Genomic DNA, 19,055 nt, shown 5'->3' on the forward strand with positions numbered 1-19,055 from the left:
GTCTTGTGATAGCACAATCCATCTCACTCCTGCGCAATCCATCTCACTCAGAAGTGGTCATCCTCTTGGGTGTGTTCCCTTATTTAGCCACCGTTTCATTACCAATCTCAGCCAATACAATAAATGGTGTGCATTTGAAATGTAATTAAATCTTCCAGAAATATTAAATACAGGGCAACCGCGTGTGATGTTGTCAAAAGAGGCGATGAAAAATCATACTTTGTCTCCAAAAACTTCAAGGGTAATAATGTGAGGATCATTTACACTTGTCAAGTTGGATAAATTGCTCTTTCAGACTGTCAGTTTGTAAAATAATGTGTCATAACAATGTTGTGTCAATACCATATTATGTGAGAAAGTTGTTGAATTATCATAGCTCTGTCATCGTCACATTATTTTGAATATTCCTAGCCAGTTAAAATGTAACTTTTATTTCAATAAAAAATACGTTTCATTTAAACTTCATATTTAAAACATAATTTATCGAAGGATTAACTACTTAGCAATCAAAAATTGACTCAATAATTTTCATACCAATATTTCTGACCAAAAATTATAATGCATTATTTACCAAACTCACGCAAAAATCTGCATGTGAACAATTCACACCGAAATCGATGATGAATCAATTATAGCCACGTAACATCAAAGGCACAACAGTCTCTTGGCAGCTAAATATATTGCGAGGGATTCCATATTAAACCTGCAAATGTGATGTGATAAATGGTAGTGACGTTTGTCGTGGTGTGAATTTCAGAGAGGAAAGGAGCCATCGGTGTTTATGTCGCTTAACAAACCCTGACACGCCAGTAATAGTTGTTGCATCAGAGTATGAAGATGCAGTGTCTCTGAGATATTTAAGTTGTTTGGGATTTACCACCTGCCAAGAGTGAACGTCGAGTCAAAGTCAATGTATCTCCCTGCTCAGACAAGCATGAGATAATCACTGCTGGTCAACATTCCACCATGCTCATGGTCTCGATTGACTTTACACTAAAGTGGTGCTCACTTTGTAACTCTGGTGGTTTAATGGGCTGAGTCTACCCCTGACTGGGGTTTGAACTTGCAACCTTCCAGTAGCAGCCTGAGCACTCTGACCACAGCACCGCCAGGGAAAGTATAAGTATTACAATTGTAGTAACGCTTATGACTCGTTCACACCGGAGTTGGAGGCACACTTGTTTATTTAACACCATACGTTGTGACATACACACTGAGGGGGTATCGGCCCCCTCACCCGTCTATCTGAGGACACACCTCTAGGCTAACCCTAGCCTGCCTCTGAGTCCTCCTCTAATGGGCTAGGGGAGGCTATCTTGGCCCGACACTGGTCAGTCGGGCCCGGTACCCAGAGTCCAGACCAGCACTGGCTCTGGCTCTGGTACCACGCCACTGGCTCGAGCCTGCGCGGTCCTGATAAGGACGGCGTGCCAGGGGGAGACCAGGGCTCTATCTAGGACGTCTTCCTCTTCTCTTCTTAGCTAACACAACACTCCCGAGCCCTTCGATACATTCCCCTTTTATACCCAACCCCTCCCTGAGGGGTGGGGCCCCGGGGGATCATAATGACCGAATCGACCCCCCAGGGTGTCTGGCGCGGACGTCGCAGAGGGCACCTGCTCGTGCACACATGTAGCCCCGCCTACTGTGTTTGTTTACCATAGGCTGCCATGCATAACGGGCTCTCTCTCTAACACCCCTACATCACTCCCCCCCGCATAGCATGCAGCCGTCCCGGCTGCCAACATACAAAAATTTGACAATAAAGGTGCCTTCACCCCCTGACCGCGCGTGTGCCTCACTATTTTTGAACAATAACAGGAACCAGAACAAGAACGCAACAGCAAGATGAGAAAACAACCCGTCGCACCCCCCCCGAATAAATACGAATTCCGTAAAAAAAACAGCCTATATACAATCAGCAGGGAACCCACCACGCACACACAACACACGGTGAAGCCAACATATGTACATCCGAGGAGTGGGGAACACACCACCCACACAACATCCAATGAACACAACAGCTATGTACACATTTTCCGGCCTCACAACAGTTTGCGCATTTTAGCGCGCGTCCTTGCAGCGGGCCCCTCACACGGGGTAACCGCGTGTGGCGGATCATCAGGTGGCAATTTTCCGTCTTGGGGTGAGCATTCATCCGACTCCGCGTGACCCTCGGTATCCGCAGGAGGGGTGATTGGGCGTGAGCCCGTCACTCCTGATGCACCTGAAGGTGGCACAGCCGGCAAGGCATTAGGTGAGAGCGACGGAGACGGACCCAGCGAGTCGGCCGACCCCCCACATGCTTGGCCACGCGCGTGTGAAGTGTGATTGTGTACCGCAGAGAAGGGTTTTAACCTAGAGGGGTGCACGAACCATCGCCGCTTCCCCCACTTGATGCGCACGCACTGCGGTCGTAACACCTCCACCACTTCCACAGGGCCCCGCCACGGCCGCACCAGTTTAGAGGAGGTTGCCAGTGGCACCTGGGGGCAGTGCAGCCATGCCTTGTCCCCCGGCTTCCACTGCAGCATGTGCGCTCGACTCAATCTGAGGCGCTCATTCGCCTTCTGACGGAGGTCAGAGTTTTGCATTGCAGCATCCCGTGCCTCGGTCAATTTGTCCAGATTAAATTTAACGTGGTCAGCCAGATTAGTTTTTCCCTGCGGCACGGGGATCTGCAACTGGGCACGAACAGGCGGGTCTGGTTCTCGGCCGTACATGAGGTAAAAGGGAGAAAACCCCGTAGCTGCATGGGGTGCCATCCGGTACGCCGCCAAGACCCCCTGAATTTGTAGGTCCCAATCCGTTTGCGAGTCCGAAACTTGTTGTGATAACATGGACGTGATGGTGCGATGCAACCGTTCGACCATCCCGTCAGTTTGTGGGTGATATGGGGAGGTCCGAATTTTCTTTGTGCCCAGGAGATCACAGACTTGTCTGAGTAGTTTACCGGAAAAATTTCTGCCCTGGTCGGTCAGCAGCCTCTCCGGAGCACCTTTGTCCAGGACATAACCCTGAACAAAGGCCTCCACGATGGCTGCTGCCGACTGGTTGGCCAGAGGCCAGGCCATAGGCCAGCGTGTAAAATACTCGACACCAGTCAACAAATATCTATTCCCCCTGGGGGTGGCGGGGAATGGTCCCAAAATGTCCAGAGCGACCAGCTCGTTTATCCTGGACACTTTGATCGATTGCAAGGGCGGGTTAGACTCCCGTGCCGGCGGTTTGCGTTGTGCACATCGAGGGCATGATCCCAACAAATCCCCAACATCCCTCGTCATGCCAGGCCAATAAAAATCAAGTTGCAGCAAGGCGAGAGTCTTTTGGGTCCCCAGGTGTAGGAGGCGCTCATGAGCGGCCCATACCACCCTGCCCCGCAACCCAGTAGGGACCACCAGCCGATGTCGACGCGACTTCCCGTCCCAATGCATCAGCAGGCCTTGGCACATTTCCCATGCGTCGGAACCACCTCTTTTTCCCCCCGCCGCACCGCCAACGCGACGTCGCCACCCGAGGAGGGACACATCCTCCATCTGGAGGCGCCCCCAGTCAATGACGGGCAACCCCAACAGGGAATCTTTGCCCTGTTGTTCGATCGAATTAGTAACTACTGTATCGTCGTCGTTGGCGGCCGCCAAGACAGGAACCGATGTGTCCCCTGGAGGTCTGCAACGTCCAGACCCCAGGAGGCATGCACACTCGGAGGTGGTTGGCAAGCGCGACAGAGCGTCCGCGTTGGTGTGGCGAACGCCCTTACGGTATGTGGTTTGGAAATCGTAGTCCTGGAGGACCTCCAACCATCGGGACAATTGTCCCGATGGCTGTTGAACCCTCAGGGCGTACTGCAGTGCCGCATGATCTGTGCGGACGGTGAAATGCCGACCGTACAGATATGGGCGATACTGTTGGATGAAATGGACAATTGCCAACAGTTCCCTACGGGTGACACAATATCGTTGCTCCGCTGGAGACAACACCCGACTGCCGTACGCAACCACACGTTCCACGCCGTCAACCACCTGGGAGAGCACGCCCCCAATACCCGTGTTGCTCGCATCGGTGTCGAGCAAGAATGGTTTTGAAAAATCAGGGTAAATCAGGGGAGGAGCGTTTACCAAAGCGTCCCGAAGGGAGCAAAAAGCAGCTTCCTCCTCCCGACCCCAGCAGAACCGAACCCCTTTTGATGTTAAAGCGTGTAGGGGTTTTGCTATAGTCGCAAAATTAGCGACGAAGCGTCTATAATACGACGCAAACCCAATAAAACTCCTAACCTCTCCCACTGAGGTGGGAGTCGGCCAGGAGCTTACACACTGCGTTTTGGCGGGATCGGTAGAAATACCTGAGCGTCCCACGATGTGCCCCAAATAACGCACCGACTCGCGTAACAAATGGCATTTTTGGGGCTTAAATTTCAAATTAGCAGCCCGCATCTTTAGGAAAACCGCCCGCAACCTCTGGAGATGTTCATCAAAAGTTTTGCCAAAGACAATAACGTCATCCAAATAAATCAGGCACGACTCCCATTGCAATCCAGCCAAAACCAATTCCATCAACCGCTGGAAAGTTGCCGGCGCTGAGTGTAAGCCCATCGGCAACCGGTTGAATTGAAACAGGCCGTGCGGAGTACGGAAAGCAGTTTTAGGCTTTGAATCATCGTCCAGAGGAAGCTGCCAGAATCCCGAAAGTAAGTCCAATGTGGAGAAGAATCGCGCTCCCGCCAAGGCGTCAAGCGATTCGTCCATCCGTGGGAGCGGGTATGCGTCGGCAACCGTAATTTTGTTAAGGCGCCGAAAGTCAACGCAAAACCGCAACGAACCGTCCTGCTTCTTAACCAGGACGATCGGCGCTCCCCAAGGGCTGTTGGAGGGAGAAATGATGTCGGCGGCTAGCATGTCATCAACAGCCGATTTGACATGGTCCTTTTCGGCGGGACTCAACCGAAAAGGATTCTGGCGTATTGGCGCGCTGTCACCCGTATCAATATGGTGACGCAGCAGATTAGTGCAGCCCAAATCGTATTTATCTCGACTGAAAACGTCGGAAAATTCCCTTAGTAGTGTCTTAAGACGTTGACGCTCTAAATTTGACAGGTCCGTCGATCCCGCACAAAGCGCCTCGAGCCACCCTTCATCGCTGTCCGAATGTGGTCGCGGTGCAGGGACAGCGCCGACATGACTCGCGACGGGTTCCTCACAGGGCACCGGCGTTGCGTGAGCAAGCACGGTCCCCTGTGGGACCACCACCGTCTGCGAGCCCACATTGAGGACCGCGATGAAGGGTTCTCCTTCCCCTCTCACTATGGTCTGGGCCGGGAGTAAATCAGGTCCACTGACCCCGGCCCTAGACGGTCCCAACAGAACCCCTTGAGCCCCAATGCCCTTAGCGAAGGGCCGCCGAAGTTTCAAAGGAATCAACATTTGCGCCCCCGGAGGAACGCGCACCGTTCTATCTACGAACGCCGGCACCGTCGCGAACGCCGTCCGGCTCGTAGCGGGGGATGGCAGAAACGCCATGCGTCGGCCCGATGGGAGCTCAATGCATCCCTGGTCGATTAATATCCTAATCGGCATTTTGGCCAGGAAGTCCGTCCCCAGCAGGCACGGAACCGCCAGCGAGGAGGAAACAAAAATCGGCCCAGACAATTTAATATCCCCGACACAAATTTGGGCACGAATTTGTCCAATGATGCCAAGTGAACCCCCGTTAGCAGCAAAGAATGGCACGTTAACAGGCATCAAAGGACGGCTTTGGGCAGGGAGAATGTTATAAATCAACTCCGAAATAATGGTCGCCGATGCTCCTGTATCGACCAGGATGCGCACCTCGACCCCATCGATGTGGCCCACAACGGCCGACGACCCTGACGACGCGGCTACAACCCGATGGGCCAACACGGACCACTGGCTGGGTTCAATCTGAGTACCCAGAGCGGTGCGTGTTGGTGCCATGGTACGCGATATTGGCCCCCCCTTCGCTGCGGTGTTTGAGTGTGTGACGGGCGTGTGCGTGGGCCAAGCATGAGGGGTGCCGCGACTCGCCGGATTATGATGGTGGAGCTTGTGACGAGGACCGGCGTCCCGTTGAGGTGTCGTCCTGCGCTGCCCAGGAGAGCGGCACCCCGAGGCGACGTGGCCCCGGAAGCCGCAGTTGTAACAGCGTGGAAGCGCTGGTGACGACGATGGATGTTGTAGACGGCTTGAACCGGCCCGGTCCTCCCGTACTCCCGCTCCATGCTGCCGTTGATGGTCGATGGCGCAAACCTCTTCCGCCGGGAGGGTGGCTGCAGCGACGGCACGCCCGCTCGCCGCCTTGCTGGCCTTCCGTCGTTGAGAGGACAGGTTTGCGTGGAGAAGACGGGCCGCTTGGAGGGAGCACATCTCTGCATCGTCCTGTGCGACAATGACGATGTCTAAGTCGTCCGCCAGCAAAAGTATCTTCTCTGTCACCATGGCGTCGACACCCTCGTCATCCATTCGTGGAAAGGCCTCCTTCGCCAGTGCCAGGAGGCTTGTGCGGTACGCCAGGGGCGACTCCTTCGTCCCCCGCTGGCGATCGTAAAAGAGTTGGCGACAGTCCGATGGTGGACCATATACCGCCGACAGCACCTGCATCGCCTTCCGCAGCGTGGAGCGCCTCTCCTTCGAAGCCGATGTTAGAGTGGCGAGGGCGTCGCTGTCGAGAAGTGCTGGCAGCGCGCGGAGAGCCTCGGCGTCTGTCCACTGTGCCATCTCCTGGTGAGCGAGGAAGCGCCGCTGGAAGCCGCCCCAGTCACCATCCTCGCCCACAAATTCCTTGAGTGGAGGTAGCCGCTGATGTAAGGCAGCGGCTGCAGAGGAAGAACGCACTCCCTCGTCCGCCTCACTCAAGTCAGCGTCGGCACGAACCAGCGATGGCATCGCCGGTCGCACCCGTGGTGACGTTCCGCCCGTTGGTGGTGACGCGGCAGGTACTGTACTCCCGCCGTTGGACGCGATGCTTAGAGCGGCCACGCCCTCAACAGCAGCTGCGGCGATGGCGGGAGTTTCAAAATGTTGCTCCGTGGAAATGGCGGGAAGGCGCTGTGATCGTCGGCTGCCGTTGCCCCGTGGCGGTCCCGCAGCCCCCAGCTGCGTGATGGTGTCGAGCATGGCGGCTGCGGCGTACAGCAGCTCGGTCAGCTTCGCGTGCGCCTCCCTCAGCCCCTCCATCGACGGCTCCCCTTCCTCCAGCTGCTGTGGCGTGGATGCGCCCAGCCCCGGCTGGTCGATGGCATCTTCAGCCGTCCCGGGCCCTCCGACTGCAGTGGTGTCTTCTGCCTCTGGTACCCCGACTCGAGTCGTCCGGCGTGTATCCATGTTCGTACTTTGTTTCACTTCTGACGCCAGATGTAGTAACGCTTATGACTCGTTCACACCGGAGTTGGAGGCACACTTGTTTATTTAACACCATACGTTGTGACATACACACTGAGGGGGTATCGGCCCCCTCACCCGTCTATCTGAGGACACACCTCTAGGCTAACCCTAGCCTGCCTCTGAGTCCTCCTCTAATGGGCTAGGGGAGGCTATCTTGGCCCGACACTGGTCAGTCGGGCCCGGTACCCAGAGTCCAGACCAGCACTGGCTCTGGCTCTGGTACCACGCCACTGGCTCGAGCCTGCGCGGTCCTGATAAGGACGGCGTGCCAGGGGGAGACCAGGGCTCTATCTAGGACGTCTTCCTCTTCTCTTCTTAGCTAACACAACACTCCCGAGCCCTTCGATACATTCCCCTTTTATACCCAACCCCTCCCTGAGGGGTGGGGCCCCGGGGGATCATAATGACCGAATCGACCCCCCAGGGTGTCTGGCGCGGACGTCGCAGAGGGCACCTGCTCGTGCACACATGTAGCCCCGCCTACTGTGTTTGTTTACCATAGGCTGCCATGCATAACGGGCTCTCTCTCTAACACCCCTACACAATATCTGCATTTATGAGGATAATTTACTTCCTAATTTGCTGGCAGATCCACTCACTGTATAATGATCATAATTGGTGTGAAGATTTTCAGAGGCTTGTGTACAGTGAGATTAATTGCAGGTTCTGCCTCTGCTTAAACAAAAAGACTTGCTCCACTGGCACAATTATTACTCTAAAGAGGTTGTATATTCAACTAGGATTCCTTAACATGTGGGCTGTGTAATTCAGCAAAATGTACAACATGGGCAGACGTTATGGTAGAACGTTACTCTTTTGATGATGGATTCGATTACTTGACTATGCAGACAACATGAAAACAGTTGGGAAATAGTCTCACCTCTGTTCCCACGTGGACCGTTGGACGGAGAGTGATGGTTGGGACATGGTTACATCATCAGCATCATCAGCCTCATCACGATGGGCATGGCATAGGGGATTTCCCACCTTCGATAGGCAGAATGTGGGGCACCAGAATTTTTTTGAAGGGGTCCGAGTAATTGTCCGCAAAAAATGTGTCAATAACAATTTTTATTTGACTAAATGTCCCAGCCCTAATACATGGTATGCAACTCGCAAAAGTTAGTATTTGTACCGACAGACAAACAGATGCCTATAACTTGTGAGTTGCCTTTCAAAATACTGTAAAACATTATCTGTGATTTATCACAGATTATCTGAATAGGGTTGGGTAGTGGCAAAGTGATGAGTTCACTCCGATATGAACTAAGGAACCTGATTTATATTCCCAGCCATGGTTAGCGTCAGCGGCGTGCGGTATCAGGACCAATCCTGCGCCCTCCCTTCACCCAATCTGTGCCCCCTATTTTAGTTTGTTGTCCTTCTCCTGCACCTCCGATTAGCACGGTTGGCTAAGTAGGGTGCGAAAGAAGTTCAACATACATACATACAATCTGCACTGACTAGCGTTGCAAACACAGTCCAAGAAACCCCCTTGACGAACACAGCATAGACATTTTTTATTTGGCACAATTGGAAAACACAGCAACATTTGTTTGCCGAGGACCGTGATTGATGGTGGGCCAGTTTCAAAATGATAAAATACAAAGGCAAAGTAAAGCAGGTTGAGGTGCCATTTAAAAACTGAACTGGATAATGAAGAGCAGCATACCAGTGTGCGTAAAGAAGAACATTATATATATTCCAGAGTAAACGATAGAGGAATGTAATGAGGAAGACTGAAAAGTGGGCTTCAAAATAAATATGAGCAAATCATAATTCACGTACAACAGATTCACTTAAGAATCGGATATATGTGTCGGAGAGATACGACTGGATAACACATCAGAGTATTCATAGCTATGGGAGTTATTGAAGGCGGATTTGGATCAACATCGTGACATAGCTCGGTATATGAGTGTGGTTTGGTGTGCTGTAAAAAAAACTTAACTTAATAATGACATGCTCTTTGTTTTTTTCGGTAAAGTCACGTAGGTAAAACATAAAATAAATGAAAACAACTAAATTAAATCACGACGTTTCGGACGCAACACAAGCGTCCTTCTTCAGGTGGGGACAACGTAGCGAAAGCACAACCGCTTAAGTGTGGACACACTGCTTTCGCTACGTCGTCATTTAATTTAGTTGTTTCATGCACGAAAGGCCGATCTCTATTTAGGGGTTGGGCAAACATGAATGCTTTTTCTCGCCCGTCCTTCCCCCCCCCCCCCCCCCCCAGTGACACTGAGGCCGCAGCCAGCGGACGTGATCATCGTGGCGCCGCCCGAGAACATCACGGTGGTCGTCGGCCAGGCCGCCGTGCTGGAATGCTTCGCGCTGGGCCAGCCGCCTCCTATAATATCGTGGTACCGCCTCGGTATGTCCCCACCCCTCCCCACCGCCCCACCTTTTCAAACTGTGCACCGCTGGAATAATCAGGTTGGGTTCATCAAACCTGCGTTGAAGATCGTTTTGATACAGCAAACCTGCCTGGCCTTAACAAGCATCGATCCTTCTCTGAGCAAGAATGACCTTTAATGTATTTAAGGTAATCTTTTTATACAAAAGCAATCTGTCCTTTATAAAACCACCTGATTTAATGGCGATAGCTATCGAGCATATCATTTAATTTGCGAGTGCATTAAATTTGTACACACCTAGTTTGTTGCTTTTCCCACCTCGATACAAGGAAGGGGGTGTTCTAAAGATTTAGAGGGAGATACCCTGGCACGTGTTGGATTGCCCCAATTCCATACAAATCATCCCCGTTTCTGTGTGCTATTTATTATTTTATAATTACCAGCTCTGCAATTGCTTACTCACGCCACTGCGTGCGGAAGGCCCGTCACTAAATCGAGCTCTAACGGGTATTTGGCCTACTCTTCCACGCTGGTCATATATCTGTTTGGAAGCGGTGGGATAACCCACACTTGACCCCACCACACTTGACCTGCAGGTTGACTAACTGTGGTGGAGCCATTTGCGCTGCTGGGTGGACAGTGGCAGTGGAGGTGGGGGGGGAATTTAAGAAATGTGCACCATGTTTTTAAATGCCACGCCGGCAGATGGAATCGAACCCACTGACCTCTGGATTGTAAGTCCAGTGTGCTAACCATTACACCGCAGGTAGTCGTTCCCTTTATTCATGTGGAGCCTCAAATCAGCAATACTTGAAGAACTCCCAGTGGGTTTCCTGACCAGCTCTTTCTTAAATGGCTTGTTTAGCATATGTAGGGATGGGATCCACAAACACATTTAATGTACAACCATCTCCTGGAAACCTCGCCACCCAGCAGGTTATAGGAGCTTCAGAGCACCGAGATGTGTGAGCCATCAGTTGTGCCTCTAAACGACACAACACGGGCGTTTTTTTTTACCAAGCCTGAAAATGATGATGACATATTTGCAATGCACGAGAACATAAAGTAGTAGGTAATGGTGTGTACATGCATTTAGACGTTTATTTTATTTTATTGCAAACACGCTTTAGTTCAGAGCGAAATGTGTACATTGGTAAACGTATTCTTAGGTTTTTTCGGTAAAGTCACGTAGGTAAAAAATTTAAATTAATAAAAGTAAAATAAAAATAAAATAAAAATCACGACGTTTCGGAGGCAACACAAGCTTCCGTCTTCAGGTGGAACCGTCACAGCACGGCTGCTGCATCAAGTATGATGCAGCATTCGTTCTGTGACGGTTCCACCTGTCGTGCTGTGACGGTTCATCCTGAAGACGGAAGCTTGTGTTGCCTTCGAAACGTCGTGATTTTTATTTGATTTTACTTTTATTAATTTAAATTTTTTACCTACGTGACTTTACCGAAAACACCTAAGAATATGAATCCTTGCAGTCACGAAAGCTTCAGATCTAGAATTGGTAAACGTGTTGACACCGCCCGCTGGGATACAATGGCGGCGTGAGCGTACGTCCCTCAGTCCGTTGAGAGAGGAAGTCCTCCTCCAGGGGAAACCCACACGGGTTCAAATGGAAAACGGTGCCGTGAACCGATATATCTCTACGAAAAGGAAATCTCTGATTTCAAACCCAGGCAGATCAGACTGGATAGCTCTGGGAAGGCGATGGGTCGAGCAGAAGACAACGCTGCTCTTAATTCAGCCTCCCAATCATTGTCGAGAAGAAGCTAATGTCACAATAACCACTGAAAGATGAAAAAGGGGTGCCCTCAGCATGCTGCAACGAATAGCCTAATCATGCCAGCAGACCTTGGCATAGTTTGTGCAAAGAGCATGCTACTCCTAACATCTATATAGGAACAACGTATGAACATTGGTTCTGTCAACACCTTTGTGGGCTACGAATATTTGATTATTCTGTTGCATTGCCTCTTGCCCTAAGGATGGGTTTGATGCCTTCATTCCAATTGCTAATGTTGAGGGCTTAGTCAAAAGTAATGCCACCGATAGTGAAAGCACCAGGCGTGCTTACGTGCAAATGATGCTGAGAGGAATGCACGCCCTCGCTCGAGCACTGCACAGTTTAAATTGCGTCCTAAATGGTGCCGCAGTCGTGAACGAAACGAGCAGAGTTGAGGTCAGCCGCAAACAATGCTCCACAATCACATTCCTGTTGAAGGAGTGAGTGACGAGGCAAAGCAAATGCACGAGTGGATGGTCAGCGTGTACAGTGCTGTCAGTTTGAACCGCGGGGGATGTATATTGGTGGGTGAATCGTTCAGATCCGGCAAGGTAAACATCGGTGACGAGCCATTGTTCGTGGACGAACTGCGTTGTCCAAATACGGTGCGCGCACGTGCGTTGCCGGCTGCCTTGGGGCTACTGGCGTATATGTGTGCACCGCGGCCACATGCCTCGGGGTTTGCAGGCACCTGGAACGCTCTGAACCGGGACATTCCTGACGAATGTCATCAGACGGAGTCGCCTTTAGATGCCTCGTAAATCCAAAGTGTCACTGTGGAAAATGCAATTGTGATCGTGGCGGTGAGGTGTGGGGTCCATCGTCATGGCAACGGAACAAAGCGGCAGGATGTGCATCAGACATCAACTCCACTAACAAAGCCACATGGCCGTGCCAATCTGCAGGGAAGGTCATGATTTTTACTGTGTTTTGCGACGCCGATTGCATCGTCACTAGTGGCGACTCTCTCCTCAAGGGGAAAGCGATCAACGCGGCTCGGTGCATTGGGGGCCGTCCATAAATTACGTCACGCACCTGGGGGGGGGGGGTCAGACATTTGTGACGATGTGTGACGATGGGGGGGGGGGGGGGTTGAGAAATGTGACGTCACATCAAAATGCGCAACTTTAAATAAATATAGACAACACGTTCTACTTAATTATATAGACTTTTTAATAATTGTTTTCTCCTACAACATCAGAGTGCAGCGCCACATTAAATACGCACTCCAATTACAATAGTTAAAAGCGATTTGAAGCATTCTAGATTTGGAGCTTTCATGTCTGCAAGGATTCATACTCTTTGGTTTTTTCGGTAAAGTCACGTAAGTAAAAAATAAAATAAATGATTTGGTTGTTTTCATTTATTTTATTAGATTTTTTGCCTACGTGACTTTACCGAAAAAACCAAAGAGTACAATTTGAAGCATGTTTTATTTTTTGGGGGGGGGGGGTGGGGCAGAGCTTTGTGACGTCATATTTGAGGGGGGGGGGGGTCTGACTTTTTGTGACGCCGTGTGACGAAGGGGGGAAGGGGGGGTAAAAAATCGTCCAAAATCGCGTGACGCCATATATGGACGGCCCATTGGCGCCCTGCCGTGGTTTGCACGTGCGTTCGAACGGGACGCGTTCAGCGACGAACATCCGAGATGCTCTGCTGCAACGCAATCACGTGTGACACCACTTAGTTTCCCATTGAACGACAGCGGCTGGCCACAAGGAATGCTGCATTGACAACAATACCGCATCTCGCCTCGTCGTCCCCTGCAATTTGTTTTCACTCTCTCTCTCGCTCTTCATCCAACACATTCCCCATTGCAATGGAAGTATCAGCTTCCATTGCAGCCAGGACAGCCACAGGGTTTCCACCGAACCATTTACGGACGGTGAAAGTGCATTGATTGTGTGGGTGACTGTTTTAAATCGTGTTGAACGTGGATACTACACGGAGTGGTGGCGCACGCCGGCTGTAATCCAGCGCTGTGGAAGCCAGGGTTGGTGAATTAATCGCACAAGTGACAAACTGTTGTGAGACTTCCCTTCCCGTGACCATCCAGATTGCAATAGCCTGGCTTGCCAGCAGAATGCAGTACAGCAAAGTGTGCGGTGATATAATCTGTCCGTTCTGTAGGGGGTAGAGTGTTGTGCCCTCGCATGCATGGGGTTTTTTTCCAGGCGCTTCGGTTTCCTCCCACATATATAAACGCTCACTGATTGTCTGAAAACATCTTAATGTATAGAGAACTGCAGAGCAATTGTTAATGCCGGCTCACCGCCTGGCAAGCCCGCCAGCTTGTCCGTGGTTCATGAGCGATTTGCATGAACAACGTTATATAAAACCTTTTACTGTCAGTTGTAGCATCTTTGGGAGTGTGAATATCGCAAATTATATTGTTGAAAAAAAAGTTTTTGCCAACAAAGTGTTTTTATATTAGTGAACGATGACTATGAATGGACAAAAATCAAGCGTGACAATGACGACTTCCCATGAAAGACCAATCATGATTGACTACAATGAGACAAATAAATGAGTCGAAATAAACATGAAGACTAAGTTATTTTAGTTAGCATGTCATGTGGCGGGAGATGGGAGCTGCGTGGGGAGGTGACTGAGGATGGGTCAGAGTTTTTGGTGGATAGAGGGGAGGGGAGGCTGGGGTTGGGCGAGGGCTGATAGGATATGGGGTGGAGAGGAGAGCCATGGGGTGATGGAGTGGAAGAGTGATCAAGGGATGTGTCTGGATGGTGATCGATGATTGAGGGGAGGGGTGGTAGGGAATGGGGGGGGGGACCGATGTGCCCCTTACCCTGACCCATCGAATCAACAGTGCCCTGCACCGCACAATACTTGATTATATTTTTGCATGAAGTGTTGACATTTTGTTATGAAAAAAATTAGTTAAATATATTGTCGTTAAATGGGTATTAGGAGAAGCTTAAAGTGTGATATTTGTGATTGCTGCAGTATCATTTTTGATACCCTGTTAGAACAACTGATTTAAACTTCACACCTTTAGCACTTTTTTTATTCAAAGTTTCAGAAGTTATATCAGTATTACTATTTTGAATTAAGATAATGTTGATAAGTAGGATAATATTAACTGAACGGATAAACATTGACAGCAAGGTAAGCAGTGGTTAAAAATAAAGTGCAGTATGATACATCACACGGGGAAATTTTGCAGAAGCGAATACATTGAACTGCATTTTTTTAAATCTGTGGACTGAAGATAATAAAGTAATTGGTCAATGAATAAGACTATACTGAACTAACCAAGGGCCTATCCTCTTCTGATAGAAGACAGTGCGTGCATTTAAATTCACACCATTCCACCCTGTCCACACCAGAAGAGCAATTAGATTCTCACAGTTCCTCCATCTGCGATGGAGGGGATTTCACGAGGGTGAGATGAATGTGTTTTTTTTTCCACCTCTGTTCGTAAATACTGCATGAAAAAAATAGCAGATGGTGCCCACCTGTCTTGGTGGACCGCGAAAGAGCAACGACAGATTGTTGAACAACTCTGATCAGCTTTACCTCGGGGAACATCTCGAAATGCACTTTAACCCGTATGAGTGTAATAACGTGGCTAATTGAGTAAGACCGTTATTTTATCAATGTTTTTTGGATGAATGTTTAAGAGACCCACCGTTGATGTGTGTCAGTGTAATATCACTGCAACGAGGAAACTTAAGTATATTATCAGTATATAATTCTAAGCACAACCTTTATAATCATAGCAATGAACATATAGTTGTGGCTTGCGAGGTTTTAAAAAGGGCAGCCTACTGCTGAAATCATTAAAGTTGTTACGTGTGCACGTAACTTGTTTTACTGATTTCTGACCTCTTAAACTATATTTTATTTCATAAACTATTTAAATAACCACATTTTTATTTTACCAGGTAAGACAGACTGAATGGTATAGCTGTTTTTCAGACGCGACTTGGCCATAAATGATAGCTCAATGAAGTGGCTTATCACGTGGAATGTATAGCAGCCAAATACTCTATATCCACGTTTCTAAATGTGGAGGAAAAAAACAGAGGACTCGGAGAAAGATCCAAGTGACCACTTGGATATTTTTCCAAGTGACTATTTGGATCTTCCTCCAACATGCAAACTCCAAATATACAGGCGTCAGGGTCGGGATCGAACCCACGTCCTCCTGCACACCAGGAGAGGGGGTTAACATCTCGCCACCGTGCAGTGCCGCAGTGGCAAGATATTATATAATTCCTCTTATATCACTCCTTCTTTCTCCAGCTCTTCAATATTCTCTGTCTTTCTAAACAACTTTTCTCATGTTGCAGAATGCCTCTCAATAATGATGCCGTATGGTCCCTCCCCGTTTAAAAAACTACCGTCTAAGGCTACCCCATATTTATGGTATAGTAATAGCATTGTATTGTGGCAACTTTCTGACCTATTACCACTTAACGTGTTAACCATTTAGATTGTATCATTTCACTCTTTCTGTTGGTATCTCTCACTTCCTCAGCCCGCTTTTTACAACAACGTTAGCCGGAGCAGGCTTATCTCTAATATCTTGCTGTTGCTCTTCGATCCTCCCCTGCATCTCGTTTGCTCCATTTTGCTAGCCATTAGATGCGTAACAATTTGTTCCCTTTGGGATTCAGTGAATTGTTACGATTCGAGGTCACGATTGGATTCAATAATCTATTCTGTTTTGCCCTCGTGGTTTACATTAAGGCCGTAATTCTTGCAAGAATTATGCAAACCAATTACATAAACAGGGACCATTTTATACAATGGACAACCATATTGCAAGACTTTATGGTCGAATGCGTCAAGTGTTTTTTTGTTATAAAAAAATATTAAATAAAAATCCCTGTGCTGAGATCTAAATATATGAGTGAGTTTGCATGCAAAAAAATTCATGCAGATGCAATGGGTTGTTAGTGTACGAGTTTCTCTTGAATCTTATAGCCATCAGTGCCACTATTTGATTAAAAGTAATCATCAAAAAAATGAAACTTGATTATTTGTTGTCATCTGCATGGGCATATTTCTGCACCTCAGAATCACGGTTAAATATGTGTGTGAAATATTATGCGTGTTATGAATTGAATTGTTATTACCGTATATGCCATATGTTGCTATATACTCCAAGGGGCATATTGTTAACAACTACACAATTCAAATGTTCTGCTTTCAGTCTAAAGATAATGATATGGGCATAAATCTTAGCTCCTGACTAGAAAGTTAAACATCACTTTTGTCTTCATAAGAGAGAATTAGTTAAAATATTGGGTTGTTGTGAACAACTTTTTTTTAACACTGTACAGATTCGAGATGACGTTTTCAAAATGTATTTACAGGAACAAAATTAGTACATATGACAGAAGGAAACATAAATTATTCAACAGATCAAAAAACACTGAATGTAAAATCAAATATGTGAAATGTTTTACCAACATCTGGGTTGAGGACAAAAAGCACGAAGGGACAAACGATTTCAAGCCCAACCTGTCCCAAAATTACTCTTTGAAATAAAGGTTTGAGCCCTGTGGTCACCCTTCTAAGTACTGCATCAGTTAAAATATGCAACAACAACAACTGCATTTCACCACTAAGTGGCAGTGACGTCACTATGGCGCTTGTGCCATGCTAGGCGCACTTTGAGGCCACGTGAAGTATCGAAGACCCGCTGGCAGGAGGTCATAGAACAGACCCAAGTGCCATGAGTTAACTGGCAAATGCACCAACTTTGCTCCACACTGTGCCAACTCTATGCATTTTACCCGCCAGGCGCTCCGCTCGCTGCTGTGAGCGTAGCTCCTCTGCCCTTCATTGTTGCTGGAGGGCGACTGCCTCCAACTCGCCAGTAGCATCCTTCACGAACTTCCTCCACAGAGGAGAGTCCTGATACTGCTGGTATAAGTCATCATCAAGTCCAATCAGCTCCACATCTTACTGTTCCACATCAGTCCATCTCTTCTCCAGCCCATGCCGCGCCCGTTTAGCCCCATTTATCCGGCCGAACAAACGCAGCTTGGGTATGCGGTGGCTGGGCATGTGGGTTACATGACCCAGCTATTGCAGTCTCATTTGCTGGAGGAGCTCACTGATGGGACATTGTCCAGTTTTTACAAGGACCAGTGAATTCATCACACGAAACAGTCTGGTTAAACTCGTGATGAATCGGTGGCAGGCAAGCCTGAATGTTTCAAAGCAGCGCAGATGATCCTTTAGCAGGCTCCATGTTTCGCAAGCATAGAAAAGAGAGGGCATGACTGTATGGAGCGACAGGTCAGATAGCTTCCACACAGCATTACACAACTGATGAAAATATTATGCCGCTCAACTGATTCGGAGTTAGAACTTGGCTGCAAAACCGTAGCTGGTCATAAGCACACTGCCCAAGTACAGAAGCTTCTCCAATCTCTCCACAACTGCTCATTCATGGGGATTTGAGGGAGGGGAGCGTTTGATGGCATAAAATACTCAGGCAGGTGCTCTGTTTTGTGGAGCTGATGGTGAGGCCGCGTCTCTTAGTAGCATGCTCCAGGTTCAGCAGTAGCATCTCCAACTCCTTCTCAGAGTGGGCAGCAATCACCACATCATGCACATACATAATATGGTTGACCAATAGGGGGCCATCCCTTGACCACACCTGAGCATCAATCAACCTCCCATTGTATCTATCCCAGATAAAAATTCCACCGGTACTTCCATAAAACGCTTCACTAACTACATGATGAAAGACAATGTTAAATCGTGGAGGGGCCAGAAGATATCCCTGTCGCACCCCAAGGTGAAGAGAAAATGGCTCCGACACCCTGCCACACAAACTTATCCGGGCCTACCCACCATCATGAAGGTCCTTAATGATTGTGAGCAGACGATCTGGGATGCCAAAAGCACGAAGAATAACCTACAGCCCTGGCCTATTTATAGTATCATAAGTCTTGACCAGGTCAATATAGCAGAGATGTAGGTCCTGTTGAAATTCTGTATACCTCTGCTGTAGCAAATGGTCAGTGAAAATGGCATCTATGCAGGACCGCCCCCGTCTGGCGTCATGGTCCAAATTGGAGAAAGTCGATATATTTCTCGCAAACTACTTAATTGGGAGGTCAGCCAGACAGTGGTAGCGCACACCTGTAATCCAGTTGGTGGATCGGACAAATGGCAAAATCTCACTAGACTCTCTTCCCATGGGCATCAAGGTGCAATATTCTGCCTTGCAACCAGAATGCAGGACAGCAAAGTATGGACTGATGTCATCTGTCCCTTCTGTATGGGATAGAGTGTTGCCCCCTTGCATGCATGGCTTTTGTCCGGGTGCTCCGGTTTCCTCCCACATGGAGTATAAACACTCACTAATAGTCTGAAAGATCTTAATATATAGATAACTGCAGAGCAATTATTGGCATCGGTATATTTTTTGTCAGCAAAAATTTTTTTGTCAGAAAAAATTTTAACATTTTGTAACTTTCAAATGTAACATTTTTGGAAAGAAGGAATTGATCAATAAGG

The 19,055-nt window shown here is 48.6% G+C and overlaps 1 protein-coding gene across 1 annotated transcript in view; it reads left to right on the top strand.

Moving 5' to 3' along the window:
• Window positions 1-19,055, top strand: part of LOC144953806 (immunoglobulin superfamily DCC subclass member 4-like) — a 336,924-nt gene that overhangs the window by 104,883 nt on the left and 212,986 nt on the right. Inside the window, exon 5 of the mRNA XM_078884448.1 lies at window positions 9,637-9,774. Within this exon, the coding sequence (XP_078740574.1) occupies window positions 9,637-9,774 (138 nt within the window). The remainder of the gene's footprint in view (window positions 1-9,636; window positions 9,775-19,055) is intronic.

The sequence above is a fragment of the Lampetra fluviatilis genome, chromosome 3 (assembly GCF_964198595.1).
Source record: "Lampetra fluviatilis chromosome 3, kcLamFluv1.1, whole genome shotgun sequence".
Classification (NCBI taxonomy): domain Eukaryota; kingdom Metazoa; phylum Chordata; class Hyperoartia; order Petromyzontiformes; family Petromyzontidae; genus Lampetra; species Lampetra fluviatilis.